The sequence below is a fragment of the Berghia stephanieae genome, chromosome 3 (assembly GCF_034508935.2).
Source record: "Berghia stephanieae isolate SIO BIC M18660-M18661 chromosome 3, UCSD_Bste_1.3, whole genome shotgun sequence".
NCBI lineage: Eukaryota > Metazoa > Mollusca > Gastropoda > Nudibranchia > Aeolidiidae > Berghia > Berghia stephanieae.
This window is the reverse complement of record NC_088362.1, coordinates 82,688,186-82,709,580: the sequence shown is the minus strand read 5'-3', so window position 1 is coordinate 82,709,580 and position 21,395 is coordinate 82,688,186. Positions and strand designations below refer to the sequence as shown.

Sequence of the window (21,395 nt, the reverse complement as noted above, 5' to 3'; positions counted from 1 at the left end):
CAACAACACTTAGAATGAGGAACCAGTCATGACACTTGTAAGGGACGAGCACAAATTAAAAACAAAATCCCTCAAACTCTTTGACTTTGATATTTTTTGTTATTAAATTCATCTATCTGGACAATAATCAGACAGAATAGAAAACGTATTTGAACATAGGAATGAACATTAATTTTTAAAAAACAATTTTTAATCCCTTTATTCATCCCATAGGGGAAATTTGTCTCTAGGGTCTATTCCAAAGGAAGACTGGAATAACCCAGGCGTCAGCAATTTGAGCTAGGGCGAGGTGACTTGCTAAAGGCCGCACAACGCAGCGACGGATGATCAAACTCGGTACCTTTCGGGTACGAAGCAAAGACCGTACCGCTGAGCCAGGCTTTTTTTAAGTCATCATATTATATCTGGCCATCCCTCTAAGCATATGAAGCACAGTCCTCAACAAAGCACGATTGTGTACCATTCCTGTCTAGAGCATTTATTTCATTGACCTCAGATTACATTTTCATTGATTGTCAAAAAAGTTGTTACCAGCCAGGCCATCATTTTACACATGAGCACGGTGAGAGAATGTGAGTAATGAGCCATTTCCAAGACTCGACTTTGCTGTAAAACATTATTTCTATGACGTCAGAGTATGTCGTCATTCTCCAAAAACAGCTGTTACTGGCCTGGTACTCATCTTAATCTGAGTAAAATGACATAATGTGAGTAAAAAGGCTTTTCAAAAGATTCAACTATGCGCGTCATGAGAGGGACTCGAACAGTGAACCCACAGATACTTTGCTGAGTGTCACACCACAAGAACCCACAGTCCTACAATTTTCCTTGTGTCAGGCAAAGATTGTACCACAAGAGAAGACAAGAAAAATCAAGGCATTAGCTACACTTTAGCTTAGAAGAGATATTTTCCTCAAGGCGATTCAGGGAGGAAGATAATGGAGGTCAGTAACACCTGGTTGGGTATGGAACAAAAACACACTGGGCCACAATACACTGTATCCAAATAAAAAGAATAATGATAATACTCTGGTTGTGTCCTCAGATTCCTTTACCTGGACAAATTATCAAACGGAACAGAAAACGTGTCTTTGTACATAGGAATGAACGTTGCATTGTGGTGTGTCCACATCTGTCTAGCCATCCCTCTAGGCATTTGGAACACAGTCCTCTACACACCACGGATGTGTACCATTCCAATCAAGACCATTTCTATGACGTCAGAGTACGTTGTCGTTGTCAAAACGGCTTTCTTCTTTGTTCCTTTGGTGATTATGTGGATAAGTAACATTGGAATCATCTACAAGACAAGGAAGTCATCACTTTCCGTAAGTAATGATAGATAATATAAAGCCAGTTGTCTTATACCATATTTATTATGCCCCTTTGGTTTTGAAGAAAACCCGATTTCCTCTAATGCCTATTGGTAAAATATTACTAGGCACCCCTATCTACTTTTCTTGTAAAAAGAAATCAGCAATTTAAATTTAAGATTGTTTTGTTTTTCTAGGCACGCATCCTGTTTTACTAAAAATAGATTTTTACCGGAAATGATATTCTAACCACAATGATTGTGCTTAATTTCAAACCGTTAATTTTGAGACCCAACGCCCAACGGATCTTAAGAAGATCACATCTTGATTAGAAATAAACGGGTGAGGTCATTAGATGTGTGTAGTGGTAACATTCTTGAACTCTTTAATTGGAAATTTCGATCTTGTTTTCAATTCACGCTTCCAAGGTCGTGCAGCGGAACTGGGAACGTTCGAACTTGCTAACATGGAAATTTTATGAATCTCATATTGTGTTCCAATGCGTGAAATTGGTATTAAGTAGGATTGAACTAGGTAAAGTTAAAATGATGATAATTAGCAAATGTTAACTCTTTCACCTCAATAGAGATAAAAATATTGTAACCAATGTTGTGTGTATATTATATATATATATATATATATATATATATATATACATATATAATATAATATATATATAGATATAATATATATATATATTATATATATATATATATATATATATATATATACATATTTTAAATAGGTTCACCCCAGCATAAACCTTTTCAAAACGATAGATTGCGCGTGCTAAAAGTGTAAAAACCTAAAACATCAACACCGGTTGTGTAAATTGTCTCCCATCTTATTATTGACTATACTCAATGCATTTGTCAGTGCAACATGTCAAAACATGCTGTCAACTTGGTCATCATCTTAATACAGACCCTGCTTATTTGAAAATTTAAAAATTCGTAGTTTTTAGGAAATAAAAATATCTAGTAGGCGCTGTTACTTTACAGATCAAAAATTTACCATCACAAGGATTAAGTAATGTAAATGTTGTGATCGTAAATTTTTGATCTGTAAAGTAACATTCAATTTCACATTATTAACTACAAGGAATAAGTAGCACGTCAAAATCTTTAAATTGTGTAGTCTGGCATCACCTTTCATTTTCAATAAGGTTAGATTTAAAGATACTCATGAAGGACTAGGCAGGTCTGACAATATATAAATTATACATATATATATAATATATATATATATATATATATATATATATATATATTATATATATAATATAAAATAATGTATTTAGTAATAAAAACCTAATGCATAAATATATGATATAATAATTTATTTATAATATATAAATTATATTTATACATAAAAACCTACTGCGTTTATACCTAAGGCTATCGTAAATATATTACATAATAATTTATATATAATATATAAATTATATCTATACATAAAATCCTAGTGCATTTATACCTAAGGCTATCGTAAATATATGATATAATAATTTATATATCATATACAAATTATATCTATACATAAAAACCTAATGCATTTATACCTAAGGCTATCGTAAATATATGATATAATAATTTATATATCATATATAAATTATATCTATACATAATAACCTAATGCATTTATACCCAAGGCTATCGTATATAGAACTGGCTTACTAAAAATCATTTTATATTTGTGACTCCCCTGCCTCTAATCGGTATAATGTTGGGGTAAACCAGATTCCTAAAACCGAATTTCAAATGAAAATGTTTATAATTACAAACTGTGAGGATTCATTAGATTACGACATTACATTCATTCGTCATAATGGGACGCTCTAATTCAAATAACATTTTATACCATGGGTCTAAAAATCAATGTTCAATTTTTGATTTATCCCGGCCTAATACCGGAATGAGATGACACGTCACACTGGATTGTAAAGGAAATGCTTTTAAGTAAATGGAAATGATTTGACGTTTTCCAAGTTAATGCTAATTTAAAAGCTGCCGCATCAATCCATCTAGTTCTGCCTGTGATAACTTTTATATTTATATTATATTTCCAATGACAAACGAAGAGTAAAAGATTAGGGTAATTTATTAAGTAGGTGCCTTATACATCATGCTAGATATATCACATCCAGATAGAAAAGTAGTTAATGCATTTAAGTGAATGTCACACCACAAGACCACATAACCTGTCTAAAAAACATTAACAAAGAGCTGAGTGACGTCAACTTCGTTCCTTCTACATTAGCGCACGCGTGTGATTGCGTGTTTGCGTGCTTGTTTTATTTCTTTAAAAATGTTTTATTGTGATAATTTTGAATGTTATATTACTTATTGATACTATGCGTTTAGGTAAAATACTCCTAACGTCCACCAGCAGGATGCAACGTACCAAAACACAAAACTATGTGTAGCTTTGAAAGTTGGGTTTGATTGATATAACTTAGTGAAAACTAATCACCAACATGGCTGTCTAAAAATGATAACAAAGAACCCAGTGACGTCAATTTCGTTCCTTCTATAGACACGTGTTACTGGTCACAGTTTGTGAACTGGTCCTCTCGATAGATGTAATTGCGCTTAAAGCGGACACACTAAAAGTGATAGAGAAAATTTCAAAAACATTCAGGGTATTAATTTATAAGCCAAACAAGGCCAGGATTTTGATTTTTATGTCACCAAATACATGAAAATAATTGCAGTTTTCAATGAAAAATTAAAATGCGACTTAGTAAGTTTTGAAAGTTGCCTGTCTGTTCAATATTACCAGCTTGCAGAAAACACAAGAAGAAAAAAAAGAAAGGGGGGGGGGGAGGGGGAGCAATGCAATTTAACCAGTTAATTGCCATAAGCTAGAAAGACAAGTATTTGAAAAATTGGCCAAAAAACTCGTCCTTTAGAAATGGATCGATATAAATTGGATTCAGTAGTCTGATGTCACGCGCCCGGCAACGGCGGCCATCTTGGTTCTAAACAAAGAAAATCTTTACTTTTTATTCTTCATGCTGGCGAGAACTTTTCATTCCCTTTCCCTTTCCCGTGATCAGAATGTGTAAAAGTCAAAACATTATCAAATTGATGGGGTTTTTTCCCTCTGGATACGCTTTTAAGCTCGCCGGAGAAATATTTCATACGGCGTCCGCCATTGTTCCGATAGTTTAGAGCCAGTGTTACTAAGTTACCATAAGTCATTAGGAAGGAAGTGACGGTACGACTATTGAATCCTATAGATAGTTCGAAGATGACGTCACTCGGGCCTTTGTTATTGTTTTTGCCATCCGCGTTTGTGAGTTGTTCTCACTAAACTGTATTAACCAGACTATAAAAGTTCATGGTTACACCGAGTTTGTGTGTTGGTCCGTTATACTTCCGGATGGCAATGTTGTGAACTCCTTGGCCAACCGCATTCTATCTATTACCCATATCTAAGCATAAACTCTCACATCTGGGAAGAGAAGAGTTTTTGCCAAGATGAGGGTCATTTTATTCGATCGATATTTGAAGAACAGGTTTTATGGCCAAATATTTAAATACGTGTTGGCCAGCTGACTTCACGCTTAGCAGATTCTGAAAGTCACCTCCTCATAATATACTATTTGATTTTAAATACGGACGCTTGCATAAGACAAGAAAAGAAAAACCCTTGCAATTTAGAAACAATAATGTCACGGTATACGAAGCATTTCAAAATCAAATATATTTTCTTACCTATAGATAGAATGCGCTTGGCCAAGGAGTTCACAACATTGCCATCCGGAAGTATAACGGACCAACACACAAACTCTGTGTAACCATGAACTTTTATAGTCTGGTTAATACAGTTTAGTGAGAACAACTCACAAACGCGGATGGCAAAAACAATAACAAAGGCCTGAGTGACGTCATCTGCATACTATCTATATCAAATAAAGCTTTCGAGTAATAAAAGGATAGATAGCTGGAATGATTCACGGATCGACGGATAGGCAGATTTGCTTTTTCTTTTCTTTTTTTTTTCTAACACTTATTTATGCAATCGGGGGTCCTGATAGCTCAGTTGGTAGAGCACTCGCTTCACACGCAAAGGGACCGAGATCGATCTTGGGTGCAGTTGAGATTTTTTTTTCTGACCCCCTGTCCACCCAGCAGTGAATGGGTAGCTGCGTCTGTTAGATTTGGCGAAAAAATACCCAACAAAAAATAGAGGTGCTTAAATGAGTCAATAAAATGGAGAGAAAGATAAATAAAGGGAGTAAATGTGACTCATAAAGTCACATTTACTCCCTTTATACCGGCGTTCTATCCAAAGGATAGCAAGCAATTTCTATTGTCCGTTTCACGCTTTAAAAACGGGGATAAACTCCAGTTCCATGGGCCGAATGGCTCTGAAGGACTAGTTTGTGTTTTTTAACTTATTTATGCAATCTTGTAATTCACGTTATAAAACTAATTTAATTAAAGGATGATTAAAGTTTTATAATTTATTTATTTATGATTTATATTGAAACAATCTTAAAAATTCGCATTAAAAAAAATTATGACAAACAATAATAACATTTGAAAACTGTATATCTTTAAATAGTACGAGTATTTTGTGCCATTTAAAATAATTTACGATATTATCAAACTCCCAAAGGTACGGCCTCTTCAGACGAATGTACCACCCAGCAACAACAATGCAACGAACAGCCGCATGGATAGACAAAAGCGAACTATTTTGACATGTCTGATGCTTGCCGTCGTTTTTACTGTAACACACCTCCCTTTTGAAACGTGCTTATTTGTACTCAAATCAGCTACAAATGCAAAACAGGTCAGTGGATTGTGAGATTTTGTCAAATTATACTAGATTGTGAGAATATTTATTCTTTCCTAAAAATTGCTCTTATTCTGCACTCTAGTTGGCTTCTTCTTCTTCTTCTTCTTCTTCTTCTTCTTGAGCTTTTGTATAGAGCAATATCCACTAAACGTGCTCAACGCGCTTTACGAAGGGTTCCTTACCAACAGCAACACGGAACATGTAGAATGAGTATGACGCCTGTTAGGCGATATTACATTTTCTTTTTTTCAGACTGAGACAACGCTGTTAACGGCCAGGTACTCATTTTACACTTGAGTATGATGAGAGAATGTGAGGAAAGAGCCTTTTCAATGGACTCAATTATTCACCGAGCAGTCTGCAATATTTTCAACCTGCGCCTGGAATTATTGTAAACAATAAAACCCAGGAAATTGAAATACTTTGTCCACACTAACCGGCAAAACACCATCTGTATACTCGCCGTAAACCCTGTAACTCATCAACGAAGGAAAAGTATAGGGCAAGAGGCCAAGAGGTCGTGCCCCAAAGATCATGGCTGGACGACATCAAAAGCTTGACTATGATGACAAGTGAAATATGCCAGACCGGAAAAATTTCGAGACATTTCCAGTCGACCTCTTATGAACTGACACTAGAGTAAGTTAACAAGTAAGTAATTAAGTATATATTACCGGTCAGACGTGCTACCATTACCTGTAATCAGAAGGTCTGAGGTTCGATCCTCAGTCGAGGTCGACTGACTTTTTTGGGATGGTTCTTTTTTTTTTGTATTTTTCTTTCCTGCTTTGTCTGGCACCTTTCATACACACTTGTTCAGTTCTTTATCTTACACTGGTGTCTGCTTCTTAATTTCTTAATTTGATATTTCTGGCCTGTGAACGAGTTCATCCAGACCGAACGTATAATGTAACTATTCCATTTTATAATTTACCTCGCTCAGATCACCCGAGTGACCACCTTAATGTCGTATTTCTGGCCAATGACCATCCTCAACGCCTGCATCAACCCATTCATCTACAGTGTATTCTTTAAAGAATTCAGACGTCGAATGAAAGAGGTCAGTAGCGGTTTTCTCTGAATACAAATATATAATTCCATTACCAATTTTTATAGTAATGCATCAAGCCATTTTCAAAATGTATAAATAGCTAGCGACTAGAAGATGTGGACTGTAATCATCATCAGCATCATCATCATCATCATCATCATCATCATCATCATCATCATTATAATCATAGCTTGTCGCTCCAACACCAAACCCATTCCATAGCATCTGGGGAGCAGACTCTCAGGTCATGGTCAGTGCAGCTGGGCCCGTCCTGGCATTCTCTAAGGATGTGCTTTATCGTCTGCTCTGGGCATCCACATAAACACAAGCTAGTCTAGCCAAACCCCGCTTTTTCATGCTTCCAGCTGTTCTACCGTGGACTGTAATAAGCAATGTACAACATTTTTTTAACGTCTTCTTCCAATGAAAACAAAATAAAACAAAACAAAAAAAAAAAAAACAAGAAAAAAAAACAAAAACAAAAAAAACCCACAAAAACAAAAACAACAACAACAAAAACAAACAATTAAAAAAAAACAACACGAAAGACAGATAAGGTCTAGTTTCGTCGGGCTTAAAACCCTTCTTTTCAGTTAATAGGAAAACGTTCATACGTTAAGACACCACGCCACAGTTAGTTATCAATCAAAGAGAGACTTGTCATCCACTGTTTCAAAACGGTATTATGTCGAGATGAACTAGAGTCTAATATTGGAATTTGAAACCACAATTAATTATGAAACTTGTGGTTATTTTCTCTTCGTTATGACAAAGTATAGATTACATATTATTTCTTGCAATCAAAAAAAATAAATAAATAAATTAAAAAAAAAACCCTGTAAGTTCGAATTTTTCCCTATCAATTTAATTTATAAACGACATAATACCACTGTGAGTCGATGGATCACATTTGTGGCACATCGCTTCAATCTGGTAATATATCGAAATGTACTACTAGAAGAAGAAAAGTATTTAAGTAAAATTGAAAATATTAGCTTCATTTTGTTGGGTTTTGAAAAAAAAATAGTTTTATTTTTATAATGAAAGAAATAAAACTCATTATTCTAAGAGACAGAATTTACTCTGCCTCAAATGTTATAAGTCGGGTTGAAAGTGAAATCTTTATCACCAGGTTCAACACACAATTATACCATTTATAATTTATGATTTTAAACTGAGCATGCTAAAAAGTGTTCGTTTAAGAAAAAATCCCTTTATAACCCCAAAGGGGAAATTTTGTCTTCAGGGTCTATTTCAAGGAAAGACTGGAATAACCCAGGTGTCAGCCGCAGTTCAGCACCGTAAAATGAGCTAGGGCCAGGTGACTTGCTCAAGACCACACAGCTCAACTCGGTACTTATCGAGTAAGAAGCAAATTATACCATACCGCTGAGCGACGCAGTCCTTAAACATCTTGTGATATAGATCTATGGGTATCAATATACTAGTCCTTTAGAGCCATAAAGACCATGGATAGCTGAATAAAGAGTGTCTTCTGATATTTTTACTGAATTGAAGTGGTCTGCTAGACACATATACTTTTAATGAGAAATGATTCCATTTTGAATAAAGCATTTTCATACTGTTTAATCCTCCTTTTCCTCAATTTTTGAGAAGCTTTCTTTTCTTTTTTTTTTAATTTCCACTTGTGATTAATTGTAGGGGAAAGGTTAATTGGGTGTTAAGTTCTATATTAAATGCGCCCTTGACATCATTAAAAGAAATGAGAACTTTTATATAGCGCAATATCCACCAAATGTACTCAAAGCGATTTACAAAGGGCTCCTGACCAACAGCCACACGTAACATATAGAATGAGACATGACGCCTGTTAGGTGTTATAACAATTTTTTCCCCGACAGAGACAACGTTGTTAACGGACAGGTACTCATTTTACATCTGAGTACGATGAGAGAATGTGAGTAAAGAGCCTTTTCCAAGGACTCAACTCTGTGCTGAGCAAGGCTCAGACCAGGACCTTCCGATCCGAAGGCGATTGTCAAACCACAAGATCACAAAGCCGCAATTTAAAATAATTGCACGTGAACGTTTTGTTTGATTTTTATACTTGTCCTTGTCCTATAATATATATATATATATTATATATATATATATATATATATATATATATATATATATATATATATATATATTATATCGACATTACAAAAAGATTTAGTCTGATTGCATTGGTATATCATAAAATAAGTATTTTATGTTTATCACCTTTGGTAAACTTTTGGTGCGGCTATGTGGTCTTGTGGTATGACACTCGCTTTCGGATCGGAAGGTCCTGGGTTTGAACCTCGCTCGGCGCATAGTTGAGGCCTTGGAAAAGGCTCTTTACTAACATTCTCTCACTGTACTCAGGTGTAAAATGAATGCCTGACCGTTGACAGCGTTGTCTCCGTCCGAAAAAAAAATGAAATATCGCCTAACAGGCGTCATGTTTCGTTCCACCGTGTTACGTGTTGCTGTTGGTCAGGGATCCCTTGTAAATCGCTTTGAGCACATTTAGTGGATATAGCGCTATACAAAAGCTCAATTTAAAAAAAAATTAACGTGATTAGAGATTTTTTTTTTTTGTTTGTTTCTTTTTTTATAATGACCATAAGATGGTTGAACTCCTGAAATGTTGAATAAGTTCTCAATGCCTCTACACAACCTTGAAAGCGCTCATTAGGAACAAGGTCGAAAGTTCAAACTCATGAGTTCCAGACATTCATAATGATACCTCTCCAATATACCTCACGTATATTATTATTATTATTTTCTTTTTAGAGTAATTGATTCTTGAATTTAACGATTTGACGTTAAGAACTACGAAGTGACTATTCTCACCCCCGGATGCTAGTCTTCATAATAGTAGTCCACAATTGTTGTATGTTTAATCCAAAGGTTGTAATGCAGTAATTTGTTAAGTTTCTTGTCACAAGTTGCACAATTAAAAAAAAAAATCAATCAAATCCAAATCGCAAAAAGCCGGCGACGTTTTTTTTCGGTAATCCAATCGGCCGGGGGGGGGGGGGGGGGGGGGGGGGGGGGGGGGTGTGAGAATAGAGGCAGCCTAAGAATTATCATAGTGGTCAGGATATTATCATTGTGGGGCTATGTGGTCTTGTGGTATGACACTCGCTTTCGGATCGGAAATGTCCTGGGTTCAAGCCTCGCTCGACGCATAGTTGAGTCCTTGAAAAAAAAGGCTCTTTTCTCACACTCTCTCACAATACTCAGGTGTGAAATGAGTACCTGGCTGTTAACAGTGTTGTCTCTGTCCGAAAAAAATTGTAATATCGCCCAATAGGCGTCATGTCCCGTCCTAAATGTTAGGTTTTGATGTTGGACAGGGACCCATGTAAAGCGCTTTGGGCACGTTTAGAGGATAATGCTCTATATAATAAATGCTCCATGCTCAATTACGCGTCAAAATATATTTGTTAATACACATGGATGTTCGAGGGAACAACATTATTTAAAAAGCCACGTTCTTTTTTTTTTAACCACGGATAAAAGATACTTCTCGTAATATTTTTGCTATCAGGTTCATGAAAACTCGAGTTTTCCTTCTCAAAACGAAAGAGGCATGATAATACTACGAGTAATTAATGGTGTACGATAAAATTGATCGCCTGAGTTAGATACACCTACGGCCATCAAAGTGTAAATGAGAAACGATTGAATGACGTCACACTTGCCTAGCAACAACAGTAGCTTCTATAGTTACACTGCAAAGTAATGACGACTCATCTTAACCCATGAAACCTTTATTCACTCATTTGTAAAGCGCTTTGAGCACATTTGGTGGATATTGCACTAAATAAAAGCTCATGTCTTTAAAAAATAAACTGTTCTGAACACAACCTCCGTTCACTTTATCGTCAGATACTGACCTATAGATGTAATATAGAAGTGCATTGAACATTATTTTTCTATTAAACGCTGCCTTTTGATCTAATAACACATCGTGCACGTAATAGCGCGGCAATAAAAAGAAGAATAGAAACAATTTCTTACATTGAGACATGTTGAGCACCTCAATTCTATCTTGCCTTAAAAAGGGATATATTATATTCTTTAGTTTTGCAGGCAGAAAGACGTCCGTTGAACATCTTGTTATATAAATTTATGCAGTGACAAAAAAAAAAAATAAAAAAAATTCACATGGCAAGAAATCGATTACCAAAGGAAAGTGAAAAGTGAGTTACCGTTAGTAGTGGTCTAAGTTACAATATATCCTATTAGTTTATGTTTTGAATATATATTTTCACTTTTCACTTTCTTTTCACTTGTATTGAGATGCAATTTGTGATTCAAATTGCCTCCATTGGTTGAACTATTGTATATATCTCACTATTCACTTTCCCCTGACTTGTGATGTAATGCATTAATTTGTGATTTATAACCTCCATTGTAATATATATATATATATATATATTGACTTGGTTTGTGCCGTAATTTATGACTCGTGGTCTTCATTAGTTCAACTATTGAATATATTTCACTATTCACTTTTCTTTTACTTGTAACCGATATTAGTGACATCAGGTATAATCAATGAAGATGGATGATTCCATTTCGCTCATCGTAGGTCTAATCGTATCACGTGTTTGATTGATGATCTATTTATATGGTGCGTGCCGTATGCTTATTTGCAGGTCTGATAAATCAAATTATTATAGGCTCGTTGTTGTAATGGAAATACTCTCAAGCCAACGATAATATCGTCCATTACAACAGTGATAAATCAAGCCCACAATTGCGTTCGGCTATCAGACCTGCTAAAATGTGCCACTCAGTCTAGGTCATTGCCACCTTTATAGAACATAACGAGTTGTCGGATCAGTCAGACCCTTCATTTGTGAGCATTTATTTCAATTTGGGGCTGATTTTGTTGAATAACTAAAGTTGGCTATGGTCTGAGGTATTCAACAAGGCAGTGGCGAAGAGAAGGTGCAAACTAGGCAACCAGTTTTTGCCTTGGTTTGATAAGATTGGGTCATAAACTAAATTACTTCTGCCATACCGTTTGTCTTTGTCCTTTTTTCTCCTCATTTATACGCAGACCTGCCTGCCATAACTCAAAACTCGTAGCATGACCGACGAGGATAATAATAAGCATTACTCATATTTTTATTAATCCCTATAAAGTCAATAGATTATATAATATTTATTTCAAAACGATGAATCAAGTCTAATGTCATTTTTCTAATCGGTGTTTCTTTTTTACGAAACCCGCCGAAACCCGACGAAACCCGACAAAGTTATGGGAAGTGGTGTGGAGTGAACTAGGGACTGGGATAAATGTTTACCAGTGGAGAGTGAACCTGGGAATATGAAGGAAGAGGGTGTTTCTTTTTTACAATACCCGACGAAACCGGACGAAACCCGAAAAAGGTATGGGAAGTGGGCAGTAGTGGGGAGTGAATCAGGGAATCAAGGAAGTGTACACCAGTGGAGAGTGAACCTGGGACTGTGGGACGAGGAGGGTGTTTCTTTGTTACGAAACCCAACGAAACCCGATGAAACCCACCGAAACACGACAAAGTTATGGGAAGTGGGCAGTAGTGGGGATTGAACCTGGGACCACGGGAAGAGGAGGTTATTTTTTTTCTCTCTGAAACCCGATTTCGCCCACCACTTCAATGGGTCCAGTCATCGAGGATTGCATGACATCCAAATCGCCGTCCTTCAGTTCTGTCACACCACTAAACAACATAGGAAATACAGGGAGGCAGAACTGACTTAAACTGAACACCCTTTTACCTCACGGCATAAACTCAAGACTGGACCTCATTTAAATATTATACTCCCCCGGCTATCCATCGTCTTTTCCTTTAATTACATACCAGTATCATTACTACTACTACTACTACTACTACTACTACTACTACTACTACTACTACTACTACTACTACTACTGCTACTGCTACTACTACTACTACTACTACTACTACTACTACTACTACTACTACTACTACTACTACTACTACTACTACTACTACTACTACTACTACTACTACTACTACTACTACTACTACTACTACTACTACTACTACTACAAGTGCTACTGCCACAAACGATTATACTAATACCTACATCCCTTATATTTTGTATTTATTTCTAATTCCATTGTATTTATTTTCCAACAATATTCTACACGTTATTATATTTCACTTTCTATACTGCATTACACAGTTCCTCCCCGCCTCCCCTCTTTTGACTTAATTGGATTCACTAGTCTGATGTCATGTCGCCGAGCAACGGCGAGCAGCCTGGTTCTAAACAAAGAAAATGTGTACATTTTATTCTTCATGCTGGCTAGAACGTTTTCATATGTCAGGTGATCAGAATGTATAAAAGTCAAAACATGATCATATTTATAATGTTTTTCTCCTCTGGATACACCTTTATGCTTGTCGGAGAAATATTTCATAAGTGCGTCCTCCATTGTTCCGATAGTTTAGAACCAGTTACTAAGTTACTATGCGTCATTATGAGGGAAGTGACATCACGACTGTTGAAGCCTATTTGCGCACCTTTTATAAATATCTATTGTTCTATTTTAATTAGTGTGCCCTTACAAAGGAGCATACTATTTCCTGCCCATCAACGTCTTTGTTTATTCATCTTAACAACACCGCTACCACATTATCACATTCGTCTGTAGTGTTTCATTCATCCTGTTTTGTTGATAAAGAGGAAACCCAAAACATCCATTTTATTTTTTCGTATATTAAATTGAAGCTTACATTCAATTTCACATTGTTATTCAGATCCACCTTACGCCACTGACAAGGAAATTGGTTTCGTGAATTGTGGGTTGATTTAATAATATATCTTTTTCATAGTGACAGAAACTAAAATTTCTCATTAAAATTAAAAGTAAATATGATTATTTATATAAAGCCTTTCATCGGATTTGCCATGCTCAATGCGTTTCACAATGTTTCATTAATTGATCATTACTGATCAATTTTCATTGATAATCACTAGGTTTTGTGGCCTGGAATATGATACTCGGATCTGCAGTGACATTCAATTATCGTACTCTGGTGTAAACGAGTACCTGCCCAATAACAGCCACGAATAGAAAATTGTAACATCGCATTACAGGCGACCTACAAGACGTTTTGCTGTTGGTTAGTGACCCCTAATAAAACGCTTTGAGCACTTTTAACTGATAATGGTAAGAAGACTTAGATGTTTCCTCGGATCGCGGAATACCGCGAAAATGTTGAGGGTTTTTTGTTTTTTGTTATAGGAAATAATCAATTGTATTTTCAGTCCTCGGAAAACAACTTGGGGTGATCGCATTAAAACTGCTCTTTTTGTCTCTCGCTAAAACTTTAAGACAAATTTTTCCTCTGAAATTGGTCTTGGGAAGTTCCAATCCTGTCTCAATTATTCAAGCATTCTAGAGTAAATAAAAGTATTTAAAACATGTGTGTGTGTGTTTGTGTGTGTGTGTGTGTGCTTGATTTTTTTAATAGTACGCAGCATTGATCTCACCCAAATTTTACATTTAAACAATAAATTCAATTTATAGCATTAAAATCAATATGACATAATACCGCTTTGGAACGATGAGTCGCACAAATGTTGCCCGTCGTCTCAAAGCGGTATTATGTCGGGATGAACTACATGCTGGAATTAGAAACGAAAGCTACAGATTTAAAAACTTGGAAGTCATTAATATTTATCGAGGTGGAGAAAAACTATAATTATAACACCCCTATTTAAGTCTCTAATCGGGATAAACCGATCAAGCTAAAAATACATTAATGACCGTTTGTGACGTACTCGTGTTATTGGCTTAAAAACAAGGTCAAGGTAAGCCGTCATTTATTAATGATTTTGACCTTCATCTTTTAAAAAGATTTTCCGTAGACCTTCCCGAACGGAAGTTGTATTAAATAAATGACCTTCCCCTTAAAAAAAATGCCCATGCTCAACACAGAACTGAACGTAATTAACTATTGGGAGAATGAGTATACTTTCCTTTACTGCAAAGTAACTATTGCCAGATTGAGTGTACATTCCTATACTGCAAAGTAACTATTGCCAGATTGAGTGTACATTCCTATACTGCAAAGTAACTATTGCCAGATTGAGTGTACATTCCTATACTGCAAAGTAACTATTGCGAGACTGAGTGTACTTTCCTATACTGTAAAAAAAAAACTAAAAGTTTGTTTTCTGATCATTTTAACTTGAATTTACTTTTTGGTTTCTCAAGGTGCCACGTAACTACTATTGAATTTTCACGCAAAAGAAACTGGGATAAACTCCGGCTCCGTTGGCCTAATGGGCCACTTTGATAAACCCCTTGGAGACGTGAATGACATGTCCGGTCGTTTGTTTTTTTGTTTGTTTTTTTTTGCTATAAATTCAATTCACTGAGACAAATACACACTTTTTCAGATCTCTATCTAATAAAATCACTGTTTGACATCTGGTTTTTCCCAGCATAATAAGGTAAAAAAAGACCGATTGAGCGTTTATATAGAGCAATATCCACTAAACGTTCTCAAAGCACTTTACAAAGTGTCCCTAATCTACAACAACACGTAACATGTAGAACGAGACACGACGCCTGTTATGCGATTTTACACCCAAAAAAAATTCTGTACAGGTACTCATTTTATAGTCTGCACCTAAGTGCGGTGAGAGAATGTGAGTAAACAACTCTTTACAAAGACTCAACTATGCGTCGAGCAAGGCTCGAACCCAGAACCTTCCGATTCGACAGCGAATATCATACGACAAGACCACAGCCGGTATTGAGGCGATGAGTAATAAGTTATCTTGTCTATCATCTGTCATGTTTTTATTTTAAATTTCAGATGATGCGCTGCAGGAGATGTCCTGAAACCTGCAATATCCTCTGTTTTAAGGTTTGTTACGATATCCGATACTCAATACAATTCCCCCCTCTCTCTCCCTCCTCTCCCCCCTCTCTCTCTCTATCTTTATCTCTCTCTCTCTCTCTATATCTCTCTCTCTCTCTCTCTGTGTGTGTGTGTGTGTGTGTATGTGTTATGTCCTTAAACTTACAAATATCTTCTATTTCAAAGTTTGTTACGATCTCTATACTCAATGCCATTCAATCTCTCTCTCTCTCTCTCTCTCTCTCTCTCTCTCTCTCTCTCTCTCTCTTTCTTTCTATCTCTCTCTCTCTTCCTCTCTGTCTATCTATCTAGCTGTGTGTTTGTGTGTGTGTGTGTGTGTGCGTGCGTGTGTTAGTTTAATAACCCCATTACTTCACCATAATATTAATTCCATGTGCCTCTTCTTCTTCTTCTTCTTCTTCTTCTTCTTCTTCTTCTTCTTCTTCTTCTTCTTCTTCTTCTATTAATTTTTCTCCTCCTCCCCCTCCTCTTCCTCCTCCTTCTCCTCCTCCTCCTCCTCCTCCTCCTCCTCCTCCTCCCCCTCCTCCTCCTTCTTCTTCTTCCCTCATACTCACAAGCACTCACATGCACACACACACACACACACACACAAATACACATACCTACACCCTCACACACATACACAAACACATACCGTTTGTAATATTATAATCTCGTTCAATCTCCCATGATGGCAGGAGGTCACGCTGCGTCTTCTATCCCCTTATAATACTGTTTTCCGAGTTGCTTTCTGTCTTTGTCTTGGAAAGGGATTACTTAGTTTTGTCCTAGCCCTGGCTTGAGTCCTTGACTGGGAGGGAAACAGTCAAATGTATAGTTATAGTATTGGTAGATTATATTTTTTTTCTTGTAAATCATCTCTCTGTTTTGTATTTTTGGTTATGTATTCTGTTTTGGATGTATTCTGTAAACATTTGAGTGTATTCCTCTTTGTGGGATCCTGTGTTTGTGCTTGAATGAGACTTTAAGGTAATCTCACACTAAGTGCACTGATGGCGTGCTCTTGGTATCTACATATGTTCTCTATTTGACGAATTCCCCTTTGCCTTACTTTTTCTTGGGTGCTTTGATTGTAAATCTAGAATATTTTGACTATTCCATTTTCTTCTTATTACTGGCGCTGCTATGACCTAAATGTGTTACAAGTGCCGTCAATTCCTTAAAAACAAACCAAACAAAAAAAAAAAACCCATCAATATCTACGTCTCAGTGCGGCTTCCTGCTGCTCCAACTATCTCCGGAAATATCTCTCATATAAAAATATCGTGTTGTTTACAAGATTAGGATAATCAATAAACGCCCTATATTGGTCGAGCTATAATCAACTAATAAGGAATGTATTAATAACATGTAATCTGCTGCGTCAATCCGGTATTATGCAAGAATGATTGAGACGAAAATAAAATGATTGTGTGACTCGGTGGCGGGGTGGTGCGGTGTCTTGTCACACAATTTAAGCGATTTCTAGCGTGTTCAGTGACCGGATGGATGCCAGCAATCGTAGAAAATTCTGGCCCCAAGGTTTTGTCCTTGGGTAAGACACTTAATTCCGGTTATCCCACACGATCGGGTGTGAATGGGTACCTGTCTTTAGTCAGTGACGAGTATCGTAAGAGTTTTAACACACACAGAAAATGCGGGGGAATAAATTAAACATTGTCAAATGCATATATTATATATTTTATTAATCAAAGACATAATGATCAGAAAAACTGAAACACGTCAAGCTTAACAGAGAAAAAAAATCTCATGTTGACGATAATGCTATTGATGCTGATGATTATGATGATGACGAATATGATAAAAATAAAATTTCTTTTTTTTTTCATCAGGGAACCACACCCAAGAACATCTTGCCCATGTCCAGCAACAGAACGGACCAAACCACATTGCCAGAGATACCCAACACGTCAGATTACGGTACCAATCATAAATTCAGGAATGGTAACAATAACCAAGTTCCCATGATTCTCTCCCCTAGCAACTGCGACATCAATTTACCCTTCAGGCTGACGGATCAAACGACATTTGCCACAGGACTACGGCCAGGTCAAGTCTACACATGAACATAAAGCAATAGCACATAACATATTATCAATAATGCGGTGCCACATTGTCTTATGTCTATTGAAAGCAAACAAGCTAGGGGACGACCAACAACAACAACAACAACAACAACAACAACAACAACAACAACAACAACAACATTATGACCTCTCAATCTCGATTAAGATTTGAAACAGCCCAATGACAAAGCCAGATTAACATGACTGGCAGTGCAATCAACAGTCCGGGAAAAAAATATGGCACAAGCAGAGACAGGGGATCTTCACCTCAAGAATAAGAAGAACGACTGAAGCTGACAAAGTCGGTTGACATCAAAAGCGGAAGGCTTTTCAGTCTAGTCAGCTACTCATTATCAATGGCATTAATTTGATAAAAATCAATGAGAGTCCATTGATCACCCAGTTAACTAGGTGGGCATACTATGATTTATACCTTGGTTCCATTTGGCCCCACATGACCGGGACATCAATGACATTTGATAATTACAGGGCGCCCAGTGACGGCTCGCTTAATTGGTGGACACGAGAGCTATACAGTGGTACAATTAGGCTTTAAGTCAGAATTATTTTAAAAGGCCTTCTCCCCAGGAACGAATATTTAGCAAACCACATTTCAGATTTGATAAATGCATGATAGTTTTGCGAAAAATCAACGTCCTACGATAGGGGTGGTAATCAATCATCGAGATGACCGAGTGGATAATGTATGGAACTTCCACCTGAGGGACCATTGATAAAGTTACTGTGGACATCTTGTTAAGCAAGAGACAACTCCTTTTTACCTAATTGAAGGCGATGCACTGCGGTAATGCCTGAGTAGACTGGGTCTCTTCTCCAGTTACACCCTGAAGGAAAGTTTTCCTGGAGATAATCAAGGGGAATTCTATTTTGATTGATTGATTTATTTATTGATAAATGTATTCACTTACGCATTTACATATCTATTTACGTGTATATAAATATATATTCATTCAATAATTTATTTATATATTTATTTGTTCGTTTATCTATTTATTTAGTAACTAATTTATTCATTTCACATCACAATCTTGCAAAGAGACTGTGGCCCAACTGGCAATAGAAGGAACGAAATGGATGTCATATAGCTCTTAGTTATTGTTTTTTAGCCAGCCATTTGTATGAGGAGTTCTCACTAAATTATATCAGAATATAGAGATATTGAAGTTGACGTCATTCAGGTCTTTGTTATTGATTTTTTGTGTTTGTTTGTTTGTTTGTTTTTTTTTTTTTTTTTGTTTTTTTGCTTTTTTTTTGCCATCCCCAGAGCTACCCCAGTGCTTTTCATTCGGTCGATAATAAGCTAAGTTGTTAATGAATTGATTACTTGTCTCGATCAAATTAATACCAAATTGTTTTGTTTTTTTTGGGTTTTTTTTTGGTTGTTGTTGTTGTTGTTGTTGTTGTTGTTGTTGTTGTTGTTGTTGTTGTTGTTGTTGTTGTTGTAATCATAGTGGCCTTGCCGAGTTTCAATCAAATTCATACGCCAGCAGTTTAAAAAATACAAGGTCAAAACGCACGCGCTTCAAGCAACGACCTCTAAAGACGTGCACATATAATATGCAGGTCTGATATCCGAAAGCAATTATGGACCTAGTTTAGCATTGTCATGTCGTAATGGACAATATTTCTGAGATTTCTAATACAAGAATGAGCCTTTAATAAATTTGGTTATCAACAAACCTGCAAATCAGTTCTCTTCGAACTATAACAATTCCGTTTGGTAACAATATACTCCAGGACGAGCACTTTTAATTGATTGATGTCTTCTATTATTGTCAATGGCATGAAGAAGGTACGATACGCCGCAGTGTCATTATAAATTAATTATTGTCGTCAATCGGCTTTACCTGCTTTTGAAAACTTGGAGAGAAAGCATTGCAATAAACGAGGCGAATTTACGACTTATATTGATAAACAGATTACATATTTTATTAATCACCCTGCTTTGTCTTCATAACCTTCGAGAATATCGGTTACAGCTGAATTTGATGTCAATGAGAGTTTTTATTCATGTGCGGCTATGTGGTCTTGTGGTATGACACTCGCTTTCGGATCTGAAGGTCCTGGGTTCGAGCCTCGCGCTCGGGGCATAGTTGAGTCCTTGGAAAAGGCTCTTTACTCACATTCTCTCACCGTACTCAGGTGTAAAATGAGTACCTGGCCGTTAACAGCGTTGTCTTTGTCCGAAAAATTGTAATATCGCCTAACAGGCGTCATATCCCGTCCTACATGTTAAATGTTGCTGTTGATCAGGGACACCTTGTAAAGCACTTTGAGCACGTTTAGTGGATATTGCGCTATATAAATGCTCAATGATTTTTATTATTTAAAATATTATATAACGAGTCATCTCATGCTACTAAGTCCGAGTAATTCAGATTCTGAAAATCGCGTTTGGATTTTAAACGTTGAAAATTTGTTTGAATTGATAAGTGACCCGTCGTATAAAAACAGTATTAATAGAGGATCAATAAGACCAAAAAGAGTTAATTTACAATTAGAATTTTACGAAATACGAACTTTGGGTCTTTTGTAGTGTTAGAAATTATATTTTGAAATGTAAACTAACCTCAGTGCTATAACTTGTTATAATTATAAGTATTTCGAAAATGAAGCAAAACGAGAATATCTATTCCCAGCTTTGAAACTATCAGTGTATTTATTCTCAAAATTAAAAAAAAATAAAAATTAACCCCAAGTTTCATATTATTTTTGTGGTTATAGATTCAGTTTCCGCCGCATCGAGTTCTTTCCGACATAATACCGTTTTGAGACGGCGAGTCACAAAATATGCCTTATATTGGATCGAATGAAAATTGCTCCAGATATTACTTAAGTCTCAATTTTTAACTTATTCTAACCGTATTTACTTAAAAAGTGATTCTCGGGATCTAGTTTACTCCCGAAACAATACCGAATCGAGGCGTTAGATCACATGAAAAATATAGATTACTACACATGTTGATGTAACGATTGAAATCCGTGGTAGCCACGAATCGAGGCGTTAGATCACATGAAAAATATAGATTACTACACATGTTGATGTAACGATTGAAATCAGTGGTAGCCACGAATCGAGGCGTTAGATCACATGAAAAATATAGATTACTACACATGTTGATGTAACGATTGAAATCCGTGGTAGCCACGAATCGAGGCGTTAGATCACATGAAAAATATAGATTACTACACATGTTGATGTAACGATTGAAATCCGTGGTAGCCA

General features: G+C 36.2%; 1 protein-coding gene across 1 annotated transcript in view; it reads left to right on the top strand.

The window, feature by feature from the left end:
• Positions 1–19,429, top strand: part of LOC144968621 (high-affinity lysophosphatidic acid receptor-like) — a 39,447-nt gene extending 20,018 nt beyond the window's left edge. The window contains exons 3-7 of the mRNA XM_078907135.1: positions 1,046–1,328; positions 5,940–6,116; positions 7,066–7,182; positions 16,017–16,067; positions 17,915–19,429. Coding sequence (XP_078763261.1) covers positions 1,046–1,328; positions 5,940–6,116; positions 7,066–7,182; positions 16,017–16,067; positions 17,915–18,148 — 862 coding nt within the window. The 3' untranslated portion in view covers positions 18,149–19,429. The remainder of the gene's footprint in view (positions 1–1,045; positions 1,329–5,939; positions 6,117–7,065; positions 7,183–16,016; positions 16,068–17,914) is intronic.
• The last annotated feature ends 1,966 nt before the right edge of the window (positions 19,430–21,395 follow it).